General features: G+C 37.4%; 1 protein-coding gene across 3 annotated transcripts in view; it reads left to right on the forward strand.

The window, feature by feature from the left end:
* The first annotated feature begins 9,816 nt into the window (after positions 1-9,816).
* The window catches only part of LOC107572643 (inactive dipeptidyl peptidase 10-like), a 34,937-nt gene continuing 27,002 nt past the window's right edge, over positions 9,817-17,751 (forward strand). Inside the window, exons 1-7 of one of the 3 annotated variants that reach the window (XM_016259068.1) lie at positions 9,817-10,061; positions 13,479-13,590; positions 14,101-14,196; positions 14,397-14,491; positions 14,796-14,870; positions 15,002-15,054; positions 15,157-15,238. In XM_016259068.1, the coding sequence (XP_016114554.1) occupies positions 10,002-10,061; positions 13,479-13,590; positions 14,101-14,196; positions 14,397-14,491; positions 14,796-14,870; positions 15,002-15,054; positions 15,157-15,238 (573 nt within the window). In that variant the 5' untranslated portion in view covers positions 9,817-10,001. Of the gene's footprint in view, positions 10,062-13,478; positions 13,591-14,100; positions 14,197-14,396; positions 14,492-14,795; positions 14,871-15,001; positions 15,055-15,156; positions 15,239-17,751 lie in introns of those variants that run through there. The other 2 variants (XM_016259065.1, XM_016259066.1) reach the window with 2 other exon arrangements.

Below are 17,751 nucleotides of genomic sequence, written 5' to 3' on the forward strand. Positions count from 1 at the left end.
TGACAACCATGTGCAAGTTCAGCTGCTAGGCATTTAAACTCATGGGCACAACCATTAGCAGGGATGCAAACAACCAGAAATTAAACTCATTAAACAACCACATCTCAAGATTATAAACTTGTTGAACATGCTTTAATCCACACATTATTATTTAACAGTCATGTATCAATTCAATTTCCTGTTGTCATTTTAAGACCACAAAAATTACCTTTATCCCCCACACTTGGTTTCTCCAATTTCCCATGATGCACCACAGCACAGATATAATAGGCTTGTTTGAGATGAGCAAAATCTGCGGAGAAACGATCGCCGGTTTTTCATCCGACTTGCTCTGATATCATGCTGACGTGTGCCAAAAAACTCTCATGATGGCAAGGCGACTGTGTGGGATTGAGCAGTTGGGCGCAGTTTAGAGTTAATTTCGTTAACGATGACTATGACGAAAAATGTTCGTTGACGAGCTTTTTTCCCATGACTAAGACGAGACGAAGACAAGAAGATAATAAGGTCAATAAACGATAACTAAGACTATATCAACATGCAATTTTGACTGACGAAATAGACTAAAATATATTCAAGAAGATAAAAAACTTACCCAAAACCTATTTTTATTTTAGTCAAAAAAGGAGACAAAATGTTATTGCGGGCTGCTATACACATCTCTACTACGTGAGTTTTCATGAGTGCAGTTGCCAGATATCAAGAGTTCAAATCCCCGAATCAGAGCTTCGCTGTTATACTGGGAATCTTGTTTGTATTAAAGTAAAAATGGATGATAAATACACCTTTCGTATGGAATTAAATAGCAAGCACTTTGAGGGTCTTCTTCATCGTATTTATTTTCATATAAAAGCAACAGAACTTAAATGATATCATGTTTATTAGCAACACAGCATGTGAGTGAGAATAATGCGATATCCGCATCTGATCTCTGTATCTGTTCCACTTCGAGAGGTCAGAACTGTCCGTCTTGACTGCACTTTTTTCACTCCTCCCCTCACTGCAGCCGCCTGCTCTCGTCTACAATTCAGGCGAGGTGAGGCACATCTCAAACAAGCCTAATTTTAGAGGTTGCACTGGATTTTCAACTGATTCCAGCCAGCTGTCAGATTGAGTTCTCAAATGGACTGATTTTGACTGTATTTCCAATGTTAATAAATAAAAAGTTTTAATCAAGCTCAGCAGACACTGTACTGTATTTTTTAATTCAATTCAAGTTTACTTGTATAGCGCTTTTCACGATACAAATCGTTGCAAAGCAACTTTGCAGAAAATCTCATTTCTAGAATATATTTAGTAGTAGCTTATCAGTGGTGACTGTCAGCTGATTGCACTGTATTTTATGTATTGCACTGTATTTTATGAAATCTGAACTGATTGCACTATGTATAATCATTTTCTATTCTTAACTGTTTTAAATTCTTTTTAAATAATTTTCAAAGTTTTTAAATTCCTTGTTTTATTGTTGTGATCATTTTTTATGATTATTTTCTTTTCTTTTATGTAAAGCACTTTGAATTACCATTGTGTAGGAAATGTGCTATATAAATAAACTTGCCTTGCCTTGCCTTAATGTACACATGGCAGAAATGTACAGAAAAATCAATTAAAGACGTAATCAAACAGACGATGAACACTATAAACAGCAATTATTATGATGCAATCAAACATATAGCTAAATTTGGTAGTTCTGTATGTTGTTTCAGGGTTGGCATCATCTGAGGTCCTCTGAGGGGTTGTAAAAAGTTTTAATCAAGCTCAGCAGACACTGTACTGTATTTTTTAATTCAATTCAAGTTTACTTGTATAGCGCTTTTCACGATACAAATCGTTGCAAAGCAACTTTGCAGAAAATCTCATTTCTAGAATATATTTAGTAGTAGCTTATCAGTGGTGACTGTCAGCTGATTGCACTGTATTTTATGTATTGCACTGTATTTTATGAAATCTGAACTGATTGCACTATATGTATAATCATTTTCTATTCTTAACTGTTTTAAATTCTTTTTAAATTTTCAAAGTTTTTAAATTCCTTGTTTTATTGTTGTGATCATTTTTTATGATTATTTTCTTTTCTTTTATGTAAAGCACTTTGAATTACCATTGTGTAGGAAATGTGCTATATAAATAAACTTGCCTTGCCTTGCCTTAATGTACACATGGCAGAAATGTACAGAAAAATCAATTAAAGACGTAATCAAACAGACGATGAACACTATAAACAGCAATTATTATGATGCAATCAAACATATAGCTAAATTTGGTAGTTCTGTATGTTGTTTCAGGGTTGGCATCATCTGAGGTCCTCTGAGGGGTTGCATCATCTCTTCTCAGGTGTTCTGGATCCAGACTGAAGCTTGTGTAGTTCCTAGTTACCACGGGATGTCAATCTGTGTTAGGTACGCAGGAGCTAAACCATTAAGGGCCTTATAGGTAAGTAACAATATTTTGTAACTGATACAGAACTTAATAGGTAGCCAGTGCAGAGACTGTAAAATTGGGGTAATATGATCATATTTTCTGGACCTGGTAAGGACTCTAGCCACAGCATTTTGGACTACCTGTAGCTTGTTTATTGAAGATTCAGGACAGCCACCTAGTAGTGCATTACAATAGTCCAGTCTAGAGGTCATGAATGCATAATCTATCTTTTCTGCATCAGAAACAGGTATCATGTTTTGTAGCTTGGCAATGTTTCTAAGATGCAAGAATGCTGTTTTTGTAACATGGGAAGACTGATTTTCAAGCATTACAATAGTCCAGTCTAGAGGTCATGAATGCATAATATATCTTTTCTTCATCAGAAACAGGTATCATGTTTCGTAGCTTGGCAATGTTTCTAAGATGCAAGAATGCTGTTTTTGTAACATGGGAAGACTGATTTTCAAGTTGCTATCTAATATAACACCCAGATTTTTGACTGTAGAGGAAGTAATAGTACATCTGTCTAGTTGCAAATTGTAATCCAAGAGATTCTGTGCACTGTTTTTTGGTCTAATAAGTAATATCTCTGTCTTATCCGAATTTAATAGGAGAAAATTATTGGTCATCCAATCTTTTACATTTTTAACACACTGTTAGCTTAGATAATTTAGAAGTTTCATCTGGTCTTGTTGAGATATATAGTTGAGTATCATCAGCATAACAGTGGAAACTAGTTCCGTATTTTCTAATAATATTACCAAGGGGCAACACGTATATTGAAAATAGCAGAGGACCTAGGACAGATCCTTGTGGCACTCCATATTTTACTGGTGATAATTGAGATGACTCCCCATTTAAATGAACAAGGTGGTAACGAACGGACAGGTAGGATCTAAACCATCTTAAAGCCTGTCGTTGAATACCCGTATAGTTTTGTAATTGATCTATGAGTATGTCATGATCTATAGTATCGAACGCAGCACTAAGATCAAGTAAAACTAGCAATGAGACACAGCCTTGGTCTGACGCAAGAAGCAAGTCATTTGAAATTTTAACAAGTGCCGTTTCTGTGCTATGGTGGGGCCTGAAACCTGACTGAAATTCTTTATAGAGATCTTTTGTTTTGCCGGAAGGAGCACAATTGAGCAGACACAATTTTTTCAAAAATTTTAGACATAAACGGAAGATTTTAAATGGGTCTGGTATTTGCCAGTTCACTAGGATCTAGTTGTGGTTTCTTAATAAGAGGCTTAATAACCGACAGTTTGAACGGTTTTGGGATGTGACCTAAAGAAAATGACGAGTTAATAATATTGGGAAGTGGTTCTTGTGCTACAGGTAACAACTCTTTCAGTATTTTAGTGGGTACAGGTAGTGATGGGAAGATTGATACCAAGGCTCTGATGCTCCGACGCAGTTTTCAAAGCACTATTGTATCACACACTGTGCCGATGCTTGTATCGAAATGACAATACCAAGTGATTGATGTTTGAAGCTTCGAACAGCATGCAGTATCGGAAGGTCGGGACAGCTGGTTTGAAAAAAATCTGCGCTTCGCATGACTCTTGTGTTTGACTTTACATTGACTTGGTTGTGTGTATGTGTACACTTATTTGGGATTCAGTAGAATAGTTTAGAATAACCTCAACACCAGACAGAAACTGAATGCACTTCACACCTCTATTGCATTTTATCATGTTCTAGCTGGGGTCTTAGAGACCCTGAACAGCTCACCCAAAATATTTTGCTACTACTCACATCAATTATTAATTATAATCACACACTTATTATATTTTATGTTATTGATCATTATGTGAATCCATTGACCAGACTACGCACGAGTATTGACACAAGTTGGCACAGATTAAAAACTTTTTCAAACCATCCTCTGCTACGCGATGGTTCATTAGATAGGCTGGAGAAACCGAGTCTGACCACCAGATGTCGCTACTTTAGTGGTTAGAACAATAGTTCTGCCTGGATGATAATGCTGAGCCATATAGTTAATAATGGTAATGGAAATGGTCAGTAACATCAACGCGTTGAGGTATGATATCTACAGTATATCAGTAAGATTGATACCATGTGATATAATTAAATCTAGCATTTGATTAAAGCGATGAGTGGGCCCGGTGACGTTTTGCTTGACTCCAAAAGAGTTTATTAGGTCAGTAAAAGCAAGTCCTAATGCATTATTTATATTATTAACGTGAATGTTAAAATTAGCGCTTTAGGGTTAGGGTTAGGGTTAGGGTTAGGGTTGACCACAGCCATATCCCCCTGCAGCCCAAGACTGGTTGCCCACTGAAGCTAAGCAGGATTGAGCCTGGTCAGTACCTGGATGGGAGACCTCCTGGGAAAACTAGGTTGCTGTTGGAAGAGGTGTTAGTGAGGCCAGCAGGGGTGCTCACCCTGTGGTCTGTGTGGGTCCTAACACCCCAGTATAGTGACGGGGACACTATACTGTCAAAAAGCACCATCCTTCAGATGAGATGTTAAACTGAGGTCCTGATTCTCTGTGGTCATTATAAATCCCATGGCACTTCTCGTAAAGAGTAGGGGTGTAACCCCAGTGTCCTGGCCAAATTGCCCCCCTGGCCTTTGTCAATCATGGCTTCCTAATAATCCCCAACCACTTGATTGGCTCTGCTGCGTTCTCAAAACTCTGGCAATTTGATAATACATAGAATATCAAAACTGCGGGGGGCAGATCCTTTTCCTTTTTAGCACCCAAACTCTGGAATAACCTACCTAACATTGTTCGGGAGGCAGACACATTCTGTCAGTTTAAATCTAGATTAAAGACCCATCTCTTTAACCTGGCTTACACATAACACACTAACACATTTCTAATATTCAAATCCGTTAAAGGATTTTTAGGCTGCATTAATTAGGACAACCGGAACCGGGAACACTTCCCATAACACCCGATGTACTTGCTACATCGTTAGAAGAATGGCATCTACGCTAATATTAGTCTGTTTCTTTCTTATTCCGAGGCCACCGTAGCCACCAGATCCAGTCTGTATCCAGATCAGATGGTCACTGCAGTCACCTGGATCCAGTACGTATCCAGACCAGATGGTGGATCAGCACCTAGAGAGGACCTCTTCAGCCCTGAATGTCAGCGGAGACCAGGACAACTAGATGAGCCACAAAGACAGATCCCCAGTGAGGACCTTGTCCCCTAGACGGCCACCAGGACAAGACCACAGGAACCAGTTGAGTCCTCTGCACAATGTGACATTGCTGCAGCCTGGAATTGAACTGCTAGTTTCGTCTAGTCAGAGGAGAACTGGCCTCCCGACTGAGCCTGGTTTCTGGTTTCCTGGGCCCTCATTTATTAAATACTGTGTAGAAAGAATCCTAAATTTGATTTTACAATCATTTCTCAAAGTGTGTACGTGTGATTCATAGAATGAACGTACGCACAGGAAACGTGCGTACGCCTTTCTTTTAGATGTGAAATCTATAAATTGCAATGATCTTGAAATTATGCGCAGCTGAACAGTTTCAGATCTCCGCCCTGTAAACAATGTCTAATTAATGTCCATGACTTATAAAAGAGCACCTGACAATGTCCAAACCTTATACAAGCGGCAAGAATGGCTTATATTTCTAAAAACCTGCAGCACTCGGGCAAACAAAAGTGCGTACGTTTGCTTAGACCCTGACGTGGCGCTAAGCTCTTTTCCATGTCAAAGACCATTTTTATAAATCTGAATGTTGCCGTGGATTTTTGTGTGCGCACACTCTACGATCAAATCTGTGCGTACACACATTTTATAAATGAGGCCCCTGGCTTTTTCTCCATTCTGTCACTGATGGAATTTCGGTTCCTTGCCGCTGTCGCCTCTGGCTTGCTTAGTTGGGGACACTTAATATCCAGCGATATCGTTGACTTGATTGCACAGACTCTGTTTAAACTGAATTGAGCTGGATGATGACATCACTGAATTCAATGATGAACTGTCTTTAACTGAAAATTGAGTGTTTACTATTATCATTTTGCATTATTGACACAATATTTTCCTAATTAATGCTGTACAGTTGCTTTGACACAATCTGTATTGTTAAAAGCGCTATATAAATATAGGTGACTTGACTTGACTTGAGAGATCCCCCCACATGATTGTTAAGCGCTTTGGGTGAACAACAATACACAATAAAGCGCTATATACAGTAAATGCATCATTCATTCATTTATTAACAGTAACCAATAGGTCTGAGAGGAAATCTGCAAATTATTTTAGAAAATCTGTATACGGCCCTGGTGGTCTATACACAGTAGCCAGAGCAAGAGATACGATAGATTTCTTTTGCATATCTGACAGTGTAACATTAAGCAGAAGTATTTCGAATGAGTTAAACCTGTATCCTGTCTTCTGAGTAACATTGAGAATATCACTATATATTGTTGCAACACCGCCACCACGACCAGTCTGACGGGGCTCATGCTTATAATAGTAGCTTGGTGGAGTAGACTCATTTAGACTAATATAATCATTAGGTTTTAGCCATGTTTTAGCCAAGCAGAGTACATCAAATCTATTATCTGTGATCATTTCATTTAGAATAACTGCTTTGGGTGTGAGTGATCTAATGTTTAGGACCCCAAACTTTAAAAACTTTTTAAACTTTTATATTTATATTGATGTTAAAAAATTTGGAAAGAGCCACAGCCTATTCAACATAAAAAAGGTTGAATAGAAAAAAAAATAGAAAGCTTTACAATTTTTGGATGACTTGAAGGTTAGGATTGACTTTAGGAAATGTTGCGTTTAAAGCCTAAATTAAAGGAATAACTAAAATTTGTAATTAATATGTATAACTAAAATTTGTTGTGTGCCATGACACAAAGACAACCTCTGTGATGGAAGGAAGCTTTACAATTGGACTGATTCATTTGAGAAACTGAGCGTCGTCTTCTATTTGCCTCCCTGTGTCATCCTCAGGTCAGCTTGCCGGATTCAGATTGGTCCAGTTTGATTTTCAAACTAACACCTGTGCCAAGTGAACAGCAAGGGGCTTTCAACAATTATCACTTCCACACACAATGATGATGATGATTATGTACTCACGACTAAAGAGGCTCCAGCTGCCTCGATGTTCTTAGAAAATGGGGGGGGGGTGCTCTGTGTTCGGGCAAGTACCGGGCTCGGAGCCCTCTCCCCAGACAGCACGCCAAACATGCATGATCTTTACTCTGTTTATTATATGTTAGTGTGAACTCGTGAAACATACAGGACGATTCTGCTGATCAAGAGGAACAAACATAGACAGCTTAACACAAGACCTACAAACAACCATGCAGTGCAGTACTGGAAAAGTATGTGAACCCTTGGATTCTTATGATTGTTTAATTCTCCTTTGGCCTCCACCAAACGATTACCTGCGTAATGGTCAGAAGGCATTTCTCTCCACAAAATTCACAAAACTCTTTCAGTTTCCCAATATGCGAGTTAGGGGAGGTGAATTGTGAATTTTAAGGTCATGCCAAAGAACCTCAACCAGGTGGATGTCAGGACATTATGACAGCTTCAAAGTATCTGCCCCATATTAGTGTATTGCAGAGATTAAAAGCAAAGCAGAAGACAGGGCTGGACAAACTAACCAAATTACAATGTGTAGATTGTCATCATCTGCTCTACAGAGACTAACCTTAACATTCTCCCTCCTTTACGGTGTTAAATTAGAAATGGATCAATGCAGATGTTACTGGAGAAAGACAGTTACCCCAATAAATTTCCAGCTGCACACCCTCAGAAACCAGTGTTGGGATGTTACTCTGAAAATGTAATCAAATTACTGATTACTCCTTTTAAAAGTAATCACGTTACTGTTCTGATTACTTTATTTCAAAAGTAATTAGTAATAAGTTACATTACTAGTTACGTTACTTTATCCATGAAATTTATGAAATCCCAGCATACATGCTCCCGATAAATATTTGTTATTAAAGCATCAACATTCACAGAACACTGTTATTTTTAACTAAAGCAAGCGGCTGCTGCGTGCATGGTTTGGCATGACATAATGCCAGCAAAGAGCTCTACATTTATAATCTCTAAAAGACGTCTCAGTTCATCGCAATCTCACAAATCTCTGTTATAACACAATAAATACATGCATAATGAATCTTTCATAATGTCTACAATTCGTGTGTTATAATAAGAGGATTCATGAGCACGCAAATTTCAGCACTGCATTGCTCAGTGCTGCAAACACGTGTTATAGCCTAAATAGAAAGTCTGCATACGCTTGCACCTGTTAATCGTTTATATTTTATATTAGCTCATGTTGCTTTTGTGCAATAGATGAATAACAGTTTATTTGTTTTAGATATTTTATGTTTAGATATTTCTATTTTGCGTGAGTCCCGTGAATGATTTCATTCTCCCGCATCCCGCACACACACGAGTGTCTATCTGCCCGCACCAGCACTCGCATCTGTCCGCGCCACACTCTGTTGCGTCGGGTCTCGTGGGAGCAGGTCTCTAATCCACTGGCACTTAACTCGACAGTGCGTGTGCTACATACTTTTTACAATCTCTAGATTATAAATCATTGCATTCTGTCAACAATGTAACGCGGCAGTAACATATAGAGACTTCGGCTTGTAACTATACTCTAATTACTATTTTGAAAATTATAATGCATTAAATGCCTCTGTTACTAAAAAAGTAATCAAATTATAGTAACGTAATGCGTTACTGCCCAACACTGTCAGAAACACATACTGTATATATAAGCAAATCAGCATATTAGAATGATTTCTGAAGGATTGTGTGACAATGAACACTGGAGTAATGACGCTGAAATATTCAGCTTAGATCACGATAAATAACATTTTAACATATTTACATAGAAAACAGCTATTTGAAATTAAAAAAATATTTCACAAATATTACTGTTTTTTTCTGGACTTTGGATCAAATACATGCATACTTTCTGAGCAGCAGAGACTTATTTTAAAAACATTTTAAAAATCTTACTGATCAAACTTTAGAACAATAATATATTTAATATGTAATTAGTTTCATATAACATAATTTTATGTAAACAATCAAGTACTTAAAATTGAATTGAAATTAGAGAGTGAGACAAGAGGACAGGATGAGACAAATCAGAGAGTAAGAAAAGGGAGAACAAGAAAAAGCAAGAGAAAGGTATGAGGGAAGATGAAGACTATGAAGAGAGAAAAGACACATTTATACTTTCTTCTTCTCTCCTCACCTTCGTTACATAAAGTTACTTAATGCTTTTTGCTACTTGTGTTTATTTGTTTGGTATGGACTGATTGTTAGAGATTGTTTGTTGGCCCATGTCCTACTTGTGTAAATCTTTGAGCACATTGCTATAATCCAGCAGACTGATGTTTATGGTGATTTTGCGCTCCACTCATCGCTCGTGTCAACACACAGATGGTTCTGCATCTGGTGCATCGCTGACGTGCAGCTGGATTCTGATCGAGAGCTGTAGTGACCGAGCAAGCTCATCAGTGCTGGATAACACGCTCGCAGCATTGCACCAGTATCCACTTCACTACTATTAACTGCTGGAAAAAAGAAGAAGACATGAATCAGACCGCTGGAGTGTCCAACCACTGCCAGAGGCGCTCATCTATCGACGTGAAGGTGAGGAAGAGTTCTGCTCATTCTGTGCAAAAGAAATAATCAAGGCTGTTTCTGGTTGTGTGTTTCTGTGTGACTGCAGAGGAGCTTCTTTGAAACTTTTTGGTAACAGTCTTAGCCTAACCCTAACCTTGCACCGTATCAATGAAAGTTGTTCTCTAAAAGGATTATAGACAGATATACTGTGTAAAATCAGTTTTGTAAATTACGGGGCAAACCTTCAACTCATTCTCTAATTTAAGAGTTGAACACTTAACAAACATATATGATCATTGTCTCTGCACGTAGGACTAGTTTGCCACCATGGTTAATAAGATAAGCACAAAATAAAATAGCTCATGTTAGGTTAACGCTCTCTGCAGATTAAAGATTTAACTGGACGAAGGTCAGGCTGATCCCGAGGGAGACGTCAGAGGACTTTCATTCAATCATTAATGAGACTCACTCAAACTTACTGAGTGCATCTAAATGTAGAGCATGAAGGAGCCTGCAGCGTTTGCGTTTATACTGGTTTTTGTTGTTGCTGCTGTTGATCATGAAAAAATAAACGTTTCATTAAAAAAAAACGACTTTTTTATGTCACTGGATTTACTCTGAAATCTAAAGTGTTTCAACTATTCCTTATCTGCATTAACAAAGGACTTAGAAGAGCAGATCATACAGATCATGTTTTTAAAGGTTCTTGTCATTTACGTTAAATCCCCTTCAGATTTATGCTAAAAATGGTAAGTGTATCTGTGTGTATCTCGTCTGAGTTAAACTCACTCTAAAATCTCACAACTTTAATCTCTTGCTGATCACTAACAGCACAGTAAACCTTAATGCTAGTAAAACAAAAGACAATTAAATCAGCAAACAAATCTATTCGTATTGTGATGAACTTGTGTTGAAGGAAAGCATTCTGCATTTAACTCAGTGTCTGTCCTACAGTACTCAAAGGAAAAACACAGAATTTACTTGTCTAGCCAAAATTCTGTATTGTTAATGGGTGAGTTTATTTCAAAGAAGTTATGTAACGGAACAAATGATGGCATAATGCCCAGAACTCATAATAAAATGTCTTAATGCCCTAAATCCTAAAAACAAAAAACAAATGGATTTTGACTTAGGTTTGTGAGTTTGCTTCTGGATAACACTGATTTCAAAGGCAGTGCAGCTTTGTTTCATAAACTAAATTTGTGTTGGTTTATCAGATGCGTTAATTCAAAGTCTGACTCATTCTGTCAGAATCAAGACAGACAAAACTGAACTGCACAGGGTTGCAGTTCTGAGAAATAAATAGTGTTCAGTATGTAATTAAAAATAGAACAAAGTCAATCAGATTCAGTCTAAACACAAACACACATTACACTGATGCTTTCAAGTGAAAAGTTCTCAGTTTATAATATAATAAATAATAAATAAATAATTAAAATAATAAATCTGGAGCAGCTTTTATTTGACAAGCTTATAATTACGTCATTAGTAAACAGACACTACAGATGCATGAACATTGCAGGTACAGAGGTGCTTCTTTAATTTAAAAATGGGCTTATACATAGATCTGAAGACACCAGCACATAAATACAGGACACTGAGAAGAACAAAAACTGACACACATCAAAACATACAACAAACTCCAGACATGCTTGGTTCAAAAGATTATAAATGCGCCATTAAAGTAGCACAATGAACTATAATAATCATAATGTCCAAAGTGCATCATTCATTTGGCATCAAATCAGTGACCACATTTTCCAATTAATGTCTGCATTATGAATATTCCTATATACATATAACCAGCGTGATTTCAACAGACTAAGGCAACTCGGATTAATCTCTCTTTTAGTTCAATTCAATTAGTGATTCTTCTAATTTAGTATTTAATTTAAAATTCCATTACAGTGGATCTTCTGTACGGTGACCGGGAGGGGACATGTTCGGTTCCCTTAATTTTGTCGTGGCCACGACATATTCACTTATTAACTCGTAGGAAAGTGATAATATGCCGTGGCCATGACATCATTTTGTTGAAGTAATGACATTCTTATGTCGTGGCCACGCAATGTGAAGTCGTGGCCTCAAGATGCTATGTTGAGAGAATAACATTTTTCTCATGGAAAAATATATTTTCACATATTTTTTGTACATAAACAAACCTGCGTGACCATTGCAACCCGGGATTATCAGAAATGGATAAAAAAAGCATTTTATTAACATTAAACATTTAATTTAATATTTGTTTATTATTATTACTATTATTATGCCTATTATTATATGAACTTGTTAGGGCTATATTTTTATATTTATTATGTATTTCCCCTTTCGTGTATCGCTTAATTCAAAATAAAATATGAATAAATCCCTCTATGATAATCCTGGGTTGCTATGGTCAGGTTTGGTCAGATTTGTTTACGCATTAAACTCGTGGCCACGAGAAAAATATGTCATTCCCTCAACATAAGAAGTCGTGGCCATGAGAAATGGATGTTGTTCCCTCAACATAGCATCTCGCGGCCATGACTTCACATCGTGTGGCCACGACATAAGGATGTCTTGGCCACGCAATGTGAAGTCGTGGCCTCAAGATGCTATGTTGAGAGAATAACATTTTTCTCATGGAAAAATATATTTTCACATATTTTTTGTACATAAACAAACCTGCGTGACCATTGCAACCCGGGATTATCAGAAATGGATAAAAAAAAGCATTTTATTAACATTAAACATTTAATTTAATATTTGTTTATTATTATTACTATTATTATGCCTATTATTATATGAACTTGTTAGGGCTATATTTTTATATTTATTATGTATTTCCCCTTTCGTGTATCGCTTAATTCAAAATAAAATATGAATAAATCCCTCTATGATAATCCTGGGTTGCTATGGTCAGGTTTGGTCAGATTTGTTTACGCATTAAACTCGTGGCCACGAGAAAAATATGTCATTCCCTCAACATAAGAAGTCGTGGCCATGAGAAATGGATGTTGTTCCCTCAACATAGCATCTCGCGGCCATGACTTCACATCGTGTGGCCACGACATAAGGATGTCGTTACCTTGACAAAATTATCTTGTGGTCACGACATATTATCACGTTCCCACGAGTTAATATGTTCCCTCCCAGTCACCGTACATCTGAATAAGCTGTTAACACAACAAATAATTTGGATGAACACAGCTATACATCAGCCAATTTAATCAGATTATGGAAAATTGGAAAATAATGGAATATTGGCTTAATTTGGTTAGCAGGTGTATATCAGGTTTATGTATGTATATGGAGCTTACAAGAAGCAAATGACCAAATTTTGATTAATATTGCAATGTCCTTCTGCAAGTAAACAGGGTCAGTGTGTCTAAAACAATCTAAGGTCACCAAGACATTCTGTTCAAAGATGAATGGAAATGGAAATCTATCTCCGTCTCTCTGTAGGATGTGGGAAGTGTTTCCACTGAGATGAACTGGAAGGGAGTGGGAATCTCACTTCTGGTCATTGCGTTTGTGCTGTCGCTGATCGGATTTTCCATCTTTCTGCTGTCTAAAGGTCTGTGTGTTTCCACTCTCAGTAAACATTCATTCACAGAGTAGAATAGAAGTCTGTCACCCAACCGAGCCCCCAAAATGTCTGGTTTTAAGTCAGCTTCGGGTAACTTTGTGTCTCATTACACTTCCATATATCACTTCGCCAAAATTATTTCAGTTATTTTTACAGTTATTAAGATTTTTACAGCCTACAACAGTAAAAGAGCCAAATCCCACACATACACTGACCAAGCAAAATGTATATAAAAAATTAAATAAAACGACAAATAATTTCCTTGTTTTAAGAAATTACATGTTATTTCCGAAGAGAGTGAGCCAGTTCAGACTCAGTACTGGTCAGGTCAAACAGTCTCAGGTTAGTCCATGCAGATCTTTAACATGGAGCTCAATGGAGTCTTAAGAAGCATGAGAAGCACTTTTTCATGTGGCATTTGTAACTTTCACACTGAACATGCTCGTGTAAGTGTGTGTGTGTGTGTGTGTGTGTGTGTGTGTGTGTTAATGGTCTCAGGTGATGCTCACCACACTCTGAGATCCTGTCTGACCCTGGATGACCTTTTCTCCAGTGAGCTGCAGGATCATGATCTTGAAGCTCAGTGGGTTTCTGGTGAGAAAGATTACACTCACAAGTCTCACAGTCTCAATCTCTGTTCACGTTCTGCAGCAGCTGTGTCAGTCAGACAGACACATATGGCAGTAAACACATATATGTAGAAAATAGAAAACAATCCTAACTCTTGAATCTGAATAGCGGTGTGACGCTGCTGTTTAGAGCATGTGCTGGATGTTTGTGTGAATATGTTTCAGCTCAAAGACTCGTCTACAAGGACAGAGATGGAGATCTAAAGATTCTGAACATGGAGATCAATCAGACGGAGGTTTTAATGAAAAATACCACATTTGTGAGTGATGTTATACAAATGAGACAAGTATTTCAAATGGGAAAACTGCACTTAACTTTTAAAACAGATGCAAGAGATGAAAAAATATTTCTTATGCCACGTTCATGTAACACGGAAGCCTACTGTTGACCCTACGATCCTAAACAGATACATACCATAATAAAACTTGCTCTTTTATTTTGAACTATAAAAAGTTTAAATATAAAACTCACAATTAATAGTCACACATTGCAACACTTCAGCATCATAATGTTTATTGTTGAGGGATAATCGTTTGTTATCATTTGTTTGATCTGTCACACAGACAGAGTTCAAGGCCTCCAAGTTTGTTGTGTCACCAGATCTCAAATACATTTTACTGGCGTATGATGTCAGAAAGGTCAGAGGTCAAGTACATATATATTAATTTTAGATATATGTGGTGTTGTGTTGTCGTGAATGTTGTGTTTTATATAGTGTTTCATTTGGTCTAAATAATTCTGGATTTAGTTTCGCTTGTGTTGTTTTTAGGTGTATCGATACTCCTACCTGGCATCTTACTTGATCTACAACATACAAACACGGTATTACACATACAGACAGCATAGGAGGACTGTTATTTATGTGAATGTTATGTGATGAAGGTCCATTTCTCTTTCTCTCTGTGTGTGTGTGTGTTACTGCAGGGAAGTGCATGAACTGAATCCTCCAGAGGTCTCTGATTGTGTTCTGCAGTTTGCATCATGGGGAAATCACGATCAACAGCTGGTGAGTAAAAGACACAGGGTGCTTCTCATTTTTTATTTGCACATCCTCATTTCCTTTCCTCACGTCTGAGCTGCACCCCCCAGGATATGAGGGAAGGATACAAGGAAAGAAAATGAGGATGGAGCAATCAAAGAAAAGCATTTCTGTAAATTGGAATATTCTGACCTTATGTTGGTAAAGTGTTTACTATTGTCCTTTTGCATTATCGAAACACTATTTTCCTGTTTAATACCATAAAGCTCCTTTGACACAATCTGTATTGCAAACAGCGCTATATAAATATATATGATTAATTGATAAAGTTTGGTAATTTAAGACATTCATAATAAATATTTAAAAAAGCAGGATGCACTCTTGAAATATGTGAGATGTATGGTTTATTGAAACTGCAAAGGTAAAACAAATTATTGTGACAGATGCGAAGGGGGAGGAGAATTTATAGGTGCATAAGTTTTTTCGGCAAGAAAGACGTCCGCATAGGATTCTCCTGTGTATCCTCACTTATTGCTCCTCTGGAAGCTTCCTTACTCCTCGTTCTTCGACTCCTCGTAGCACAATTAGAGAATTGAGATGTCCTTAAGCTAACTTTGATCAGTTTCTGGATCTCGGGCTGGAGGAGCGAGATCCAGAAAAAGCATAATTTTGAGTATTGAGAAGCAGCCACAGACGCACAACATCACATCACAGTAATACAATACAAATAAATCCTGCAGAAACAGGATCCAGATCCTCTCGGTGTTTGACTGTCTGTGTCACCGGACACGTATTTGTGCAGATTCAGTGTCTCTCGTCAGAAGATGCCATTAAACAGAATATCAGTTGTGATGACAGAAAGGCATAAGTGGAGCATGTGTAAGGCTTAGCCTTTGCCGGGCCACGGGTCAGAAATTAACGGGGGCTTGGGGACAAAAAAATACCCTTGCACAATTAATCAAAATCTATTACAGCTGTGTCATAAAATAAAAATTCAATGAAAAATGTCAATAGCAGCATTACATTTATTCTGCTATCTGCTTATATTCCATATTTCTTTTTTCACGTTTGACAGCATTGCGCATTATAATCAATCACATACAATTCTGTTGTGCGTATGAACTCAATGGCCATTCAGAGGCATTTATATTAGTCATTACTGGAACGCCGGAGTTTTGTTCAGTGCACACAAATTCTCTCATCATAAATAACAAAGAGCAGATGAACGTATGATATAGCCTAAAATGATTTGTAATTATTGCCACAATATTTCTATATTGGAAATGATTTTAAATCTCTTACGCTGCAATCCTATTGAAAAGTGCTGGTCACCTGTCAGGCTTATCATCTATCAAACCAGCAAGAAACCCAAGCTCAAGCAGTCTTCCCTAGTGAAAACAAAAAAATACTAAAATGCATTTGAAAAACATTTATTTTGTGTTAAGTATACTACAAATGCATATTTTGTGCTTAATAAAAATACCCTGCAATTGTACTTTTGGTATACTAAACTGGTATACATTAAGCACAAAATTAGTTGTTCCAACTTAGCAGGCTTTATGCAATTTGATTGTAGATAAAGATATACTGAAGTATATCTGATTGTGCTAAAGTGGAACTATTGCAAGTATACTGAGTATTATACTAAGTATTGTGACAAGTTTGTATAAAATATGTATTTGTCTTTGTGTTATATACGCACCTTCTGTGAAAATGAATTTCCTTCCTGAGGACAAATAAAATAAATTATCTAATTATCTTATACTTCAGGTATGCTTTCAATATCTTGCATTTAAAGACTAATATTATATAGAGATCATACTGTACAATCCTTAGTTATTAATAGTGATATTAAAACACATTTTAGGCATAATATTAAGAAATATGCATTGTGCAATAAAGAAATACTCCAAATAACGTTTCATAATAATTTTATATCAGGAAAGGGCTGGGAGTCTATTATTTGATACTGATGTGTTGGGAATTGAGAGTAATGGGGAAAATATTTCTGAATCATTTGAGCCAAATTAAATGTAAATTGATTCACAAAACACTGAACTGAGGACATCTGCTGGACAAACAGGTATAGATAGACAGACTTTAAACAAGTCAAGTCAAGTTTAAGACGGCCATCTTGGCTGGGGACTCAGGCTTAATGTGAGCAGACGAGACTCTAGAAGGGTGGCCATTTTGTGAAGAATCTCTTGAGGTGCCGGCATGACATGAGCAAGCTCTGGCTTGGCAGACATGACTGGCATGGTGTGAGCAGGTCCTGGAGTAGCAGACATGGCATTAGCAGGCTCTGGCTTGGCAGACAAGACGTTAGCAGGCTTTGGTGTAGCAGACGTGATGTGAGCAGACTCTGGCTTGGCAGATGTGACGTGAACAGACTCTGGCTCTGGTTTAGTGCCGTGTTCCTTCTCCACGACACCCACAGTGAAAGCAGATCCACTCAACCACAGAGCAAAGTCTATATACTCGGCAAGGGACCAGTGAACCTTTCCCCCAGGAAGCTGGGAGCAAATGGGCTCGTTTAACAC

The sequence above is a fragment of the Sinocyclocheilus grahami genome, unplaced genomic scaffold (assembly GCF_001515645.1).
Source record: "Sinocyclocheilus grahami isolate Dianchi unplaced genomic scaffold, SAMN03320097.WGS_v1.1 scaffold1785.1, whole genome shotgun sequence".
Lineage (NCBI taxonomy): Eukaryota > Metazoa > Chordata > Actinopteri > Cypriniformes > Cyprinidae > Sinocyclocheilus > Sinocyclocheilus grahami.